Below are 6,095 nucleotides of genomic sequence, written 5' to 3' on the forward strand. Positions count from 1 at the left end.
GTCTTTTTTTCAGGTACAAGAAGACACTCCCAAAAACAAACGAAGCCAACCAGCGATCTTCGCTTTTACTCCAGGGAGAGCAAGAAAGGAGCAGATATGAGTGGGGGAGATGTGGTGTGCTCAGGGTGGCTGAGAAAGTCTCCTCCTGAAAAAAAGTTGAGACGTTACGTAAGTGCACTTTATATCCTATTTGTTACGTTGTAATAAAGTAACCTGTTACACAAAATATGCCAGCTTTTCCTTGGGTGCTTTCATCTGCACGGCTGCGCACAGTGACAGGCATGTGTAGGCCTCATCTTCTGTGCACTAACTTCAGCTATTTTTTCTGAACCTGAAACGGTGTGTGTGTCTTTTCTGAGCATAGTTTGCCATGTAGTCGTTTACAATAACTGTGACTTAACCATGAGTTAGCAAGTAGGAAGCCACTGTTTTGCTCAGGGGCACTTGAGTAGGGCACATGGCTGTTGTTTTGAGATTTTTTCATCATGAGACAGCCTCCTTAAGTTTTTGGTTTGTGATCCATTCTCACCGCATTCTCTCTGAGCATTTGATTTTCTCAGACCAATAACACAATACAGTGACTACCTTGGGAAGTAATGGTTGTGCAGTCACATTCAGCTCTCCCTGTGTCAAAGGTGGTAGATGGTCATGTCAAGGGTTAAATGAGTTACAAAACAACTTAGGAATACATCAAAGGATGACCACTTCCTGCAGATGGTTGTAGAGAATTGTCAGATGTGCACAATCAAATATTGTTTATCACAGTTTCTGTAATGATTAGTGTTTACTGCCTTACACTGACTGACTGATCACTCATACACTTTCACACTCATGCTTCTCACACACACATATTATATACGATGTTACATGCATCCAATATATGTAATATATACTTGGTGAGGATAAAAAATATTTCTTACTCAACCAGGAATTTTTTCATACTTGCAGTAAATCGTCATTGTTTTGTTTGTGATTCTCTGCTTATTTGTCACTCACTTGGAAAACCTCTTCATTGCCTACAACAGCTCTGATGCAAAAGCAAATAACTTCAGTAGCACATGTTAGCTGTCAAGTCTACATCCTTTCCTTGTGGATCTCCATTATTGATATTTGAATGACAAGGCCTGCAACTTGAGAGGAGGTATGCTTTCACAGAAAGCACAGGGTTGATGAAAAGTTTTTTTCTGAAAGCAATAAAACTAAAATCTAGCTAAAACTAGCTAGAATCTCACATTCATGACAGAATAATGTCTGATTTAATGAAGAGGAAGTCAAAATCCTACTTCACCATCTGATTGTGAGCATTTTTGTTAGTGTTAGTTTGTGGTGTATGTCTTTATGGGTGGTAATCACTGATGGCTTTATAACACAAATTCGACACTACATCTTATTTACCATTTGTTGGAAGAACAAACCATTTTTACCATCAATGGTCAGCCTTATTTACAGTCTGGGTGAAAACTTTTAGTTGCCATTTCAGCATGTTCTCACTTCTGCATCACTTGATATAATCCCCGAAAACAAAGTGTTTGCTGTAATGGCCCAAAATTGTTCTTTCTCAATAGAGTAAACAACAGGCTTGAGGATGACTTAGCTTTTCTCAACGGGATATGGCAACTTGCTGCTCCAGTTTTATAACTGCTTTCTGGACACAGTAGCAGGGAATAGCCAGGAGGCCAACTCACTGCATGTTATGAGGACCCTGGGAAGTACTCTGATGCTGGTTTTGTGAAGAATAATGTTAAAGGTTCACAGCTGATTTGCAAACAACATTATTGTTTGTTTTTATGATTTATGCAAATAACCATTGAAGGTTGTTCAAGTGGCTTTTTATTGTTGAGAAATTTAGCATTTTGAATTAATGGTTAGCCATTAAAGGCCAGTAAGATAAACAAAGGTAACATGGGAAACCACCTCTCTACTACTCCTTTGTGGAGTTTAGGGACCCACAACACCACCACCACCATTTCCCCTCTCAAATGTTTGACCAGACTCTCAGGTTTATCATAACAGGTAATGACACTCATACAAAGAGTGTGTTGACTGCAGAGACCCATTATGTAGGCTACATAAGAGCTAAAACTAACTAACTAACCTAACTACTTTAGGCCCAACAATCATGACCTTTCAAACCACAAACATTTTAAAGTTTTTCTCCACAGTTCAACAATTGAATTGACAAATTGAGCCCCTATAGTCTGCAATGCGATACAGCTACAAGATATTATGTGTTTTGCATAATGTCTTTTTCTCAATTGACATAATACAGATTAACAGAAAGGTCGGTGATTGGTACATGGTTCCCCTCCCCGTGAAAGGTCATAGTGCTTGGTCACATGAGGCTGTGTAATCTGTAGAAGTGCTGACTGTCCTTTTTTGGCAGATGACAAATTGTCCAAATGTTACCTATCTGGCAACTCACCACCAGCTGTTTGAGTTGATGCCTAAAATAAATAGAGAAGTTGATTCTCTTCTAAAATAGAAATCATGCAGCTGGAAATCAAGTATTGTGTTTTCAGGCAGGAAAGGATCAGTGGGATAGTTTTAGGGCTGAATCTAGAAATTGTTTTGGTTTTTGAATAATCTGAGGACTTTTTTCATTGGATGAATCTATTTCCTTTGTTGTATTTGAAAAGAGTGTTGTCAAGAGGAAGCACTTGCTGGAAGTTAACTACTTTTTACTTTCTTTGATGATAAAACATTTGGTGTAACTGGCACAATATGCTAAAATGTTAACATTAGGGCAAGGTATGTTTTGAAAATTTTTGTAGCACCACACTTAGATATCTGAGGTTGAAGCATATGAGGTTTGGTGTAAATGTGTGCTGTGTTTATTGGCAATCATATGATTTGATATGTTGGCTACGTTAACATGGCTTGTGATTACCGCTCTGGATATCAGCCTCTTGTTCTTGCCACATCTTTGCTAGCTTTTTCTCCACCTTGGCATTCAGTTTAAACCACAGGGGTTTCATGATCACTACTTCAGATGTTTGTCTCATCACCTATTGGGTTGTGTTCAGAAAGCAGTGACATTACAATTCAATTCCCACAAATATCAAACTAGTTTAAAATTATCTGGAAAAACCTGATGTGTTTGCCAGTGGTCCGAGAGTGGGCAGATTTTATTCAGAAAAACATTGCCATCACCATATACTCTGTGCTGTTTCTCGGTGCCAAACAACTGCCTCATTTGCCTAATACACGAACATGCACACACAAAAATCCTCATTATCTATTTTAAAAGATGCAACACTCGGGTACATTTACATTTGGCTAAGGAAAATGCCAAACGTCAGGCTGTTGACATTCTTCTGCCTGCATTTGATAATTTTTCGTCATTATTTACTTAGGCAAAGCCTTTTGGCCCCTGTGTCATGACACATATGTCACACAATGTTTGCGGAAGATATCACGTCCCTCGAATATGCAGACGATGTGAAAATTATGATTTATTTCTCCCATCTATGTCATGGCAGACCTTCTTGTTTACATCACTAAACTGAATGATCTAAATGAATCTGAATGTTCTTTTATGTTTTTAAAATAAAAGATGCGCACAGTATATTTTGTTTAATCAGCCAGATCTGCTTGTCACTATAATTAAGAAAAATCATGTTGTTAGAACAAAACCTTCTGAAGATGACTGTATTTGTTCTGAAACAAATGGAGCGCTCTGTGTGATAGTGAATATTTGGTGGCAGGTTGAATGACTGGGGAAAAAAAATCAACCAACAGAGCACTTTACAATAGTATGTGAACATGCCATCAGTGTCAGTTATCTACTTGAATCCCCATTTCCAGACTGAGCAACAGTAGACTAGAAGCTGGGGCCCCTGCTTACCTGATTAACCACTCAGGGCAAAGTTTACCCCGAAGGCTCTGTTGCTGATTGGTGGAGCTCAAAGGTGAAAGTAGTTCAGCCGACCTGCCCGTGTCTGAACAGCCCCAACCATCATGGACTTGACACACTATGCATTGTTGTCCTTTCTATTCAGTACCAATGAAGTAAGTGTGAATAGACAATTCTCACAAATACCCAAATTTTGGTCACTATTACCTGATGTTAGCCAGTCACAGATCAAGAAATTTTACAATTAATCCAAGCAGTTGGAAAATTAAATGTGTATACTTTATTTTAATGTCTGTGTAAATACAAACCCATGAAATAGGATCAATGTTTTTTTCTCTCTGTGTCTCTTGAGTGACAGATAAGAATGATTAGTTTTTCCTTTGTCTCTTCAACGACTCAGTTAGCATGTAGTATACAGGATATATGCACTGTATACAATGGGCTATGTAGTGGATTAATTCATTGCTGCAGTCAGAATTCTCTGAGAAAGAGTCAACACTTCCTGACCGTAAATGTTTCGTTCACGGACAGCGTGAAGGTATCTTACCACAATTGCTTTTGTAGGACTTTCCTCAGCCATAGTTTGTCATAACTGTATCCTCTGTGGTTTTCCATTTCATTGACACTGCATTTTCCATCTGGTTCTCCTTTTCGTCTTTCATTTCTTACCTCTCAATCTGTGAATTTCTGTCGAGGTCCACTTGTAAAACTGTCTTCAAAGGAACGGCTCGAAGACTGGTATCTTCAGGACATCTGCAGTGTGTTATCACAGGGACCTGAGGAAATGCAGGGATGAAGTCGCAAGGTCATGTTTCAGCACCACTCTCTGAAGAGATAGTGTGCATGTGACTGTATATTGCCACATCATATTATGACATTAAAATAAGATGATGTTTGGTTAAGAAGGACACTGAAACAGGAATAATGGTTAAGCAAATTGTTGGTATGTCTGCTGTGTATGTACAACAAAATTTAAATGCTATCAAAATTTTGCACCTTACTTGAGACATCTTGTCTATGCCATTTGTATTGAAGGCAATGGGAACCAAAAACCTAATTTGCTGACATCAGGGTTGGCCCGCAAACCAATTTTGGTAATATTCCCAAGCTGCTTTCAAGAGCTGTTCCCTAAATACTGCAATACCAATTTTTTGTTGTCACATGCTTCCATTTCATCGTCCCACATTTATTCTTTATCTTAAATTCATTACAAAGGTGGCATGTACCCATCGGAAACAGATTAGGATTTTGTTGTACTTTGTCCAGCCCTTAATAGGGCCTCAGTGCTCGAGCACAAGGCTACAGGGTAGACCGGATGAAGGAAAATATTGAACCCTGAAGGTCCTCCTCTGATGGCTGTAAAGGGAGACTGAGGACATACTACATGCTGATCTTGAGTCCCCTGAGCTGGGAGAAAATGCATTTATACTATACACCACAATGACCCCTACCAATTACTTTGTCTGTTGCTGACTGGAAACAATTGTCATTTGCAAACTGCTGAAGAGCAATATGTATGCAACAAATGTGACAGCGCGGTCAGACGAAAACAAAGGCATAGCTTTTTGATTAAGTAGAGGATTCATTAAATCTGCTTAGCAAGTGGAACAGAGAACAAACACTCACTTTCTGTTAGACCCCCCCACACACACACATGCTTGAAGAAACAAACAAACAAGCAACCGAGCGGGATGCAACAGAGGGGTACTTGTGCAGCATTAGCCTCTTAGGCTAACAAAGAAAAAATTACTGGACCATATCCTGACCAACACAGCTACACAGCACTCCATTTGGACTGAGCAGACTACTGTTGTGTGATCTGCCACTGCTTGAAAATGGATTGCATGTGCCATTAATTATTTAATGTCCATTACAAACAAATAACCATTAAATATTAATGTGTGCTACTACAATAGTTATCCTTGCCGGCCCACTTTTGTTCCAGGCACAGAATATCATCACTGTGTTATACATAGGCATATTAGTTTGATCATACCTAAACTGATGCCCACCGTGGTGCAGAGTTAGCCTGTAAGGATAGAACATATCATAAAAATAAGCAGATTCTGTGATATTTAACTATGTTTGATCCTCAAAGTCATCATTTTATCAGCTGAGTTGGTTTTGTGAAACTATTAATATTTTTTTTCCAGAGGTTTAAATCTTTTGTGACCTAAACAGTTGTTTTAGTCTTTGTTTCAAAACACGAGAGAAGTGAACATGATTGTGATTGGTCTCCATT

At 38.8% G+C, this 6,095-nt stretch overlaps 1 protein-coding gene across 3 annotated transcripts in view; it reads left to right on the forward strand.

Annotated features, from left to right (window-relative positions):
- Positions 1-6,095, forward strand: part of gab1 (GRB2 associated binding protein 1) — a 78,428-nt gene that overhangs the window by 516 nt on the left and 71,817 nt on the right. For all 3 annotated transcript variants that reach the window (XM_022738192.1, XM_022738193.1, XM_022738196.1), the window contains exon 2: positions 14-168. In XM_022738192.1, the coding sequence (XP_022593913.1) occupies positions 97-168 (72 nt within the window). In that variant the 5' untranslated portion in view covers positions 14-96. The remainder of the gene's footprint in view (positions 1-13; positions 169-6,095) is intronic.

Source organism: Seriola dumerili, unplaced genomic scaffold (assembly GCF_002260705.1).
Source record: "Seriola dumerili isolate Sdu_G_001 unplaced genomic scaffold, Sdu_1.0 BDQW01000035.1, whole genome shotgun sequence".
In the NCBI taxonomy this organism is placed as follows: domain Eukaryota; kingdom Metazoa; phylum Chordata; class Actinopteri; order Carangiformes; family Carangidae; genus Seriola; species Seriola dumerili.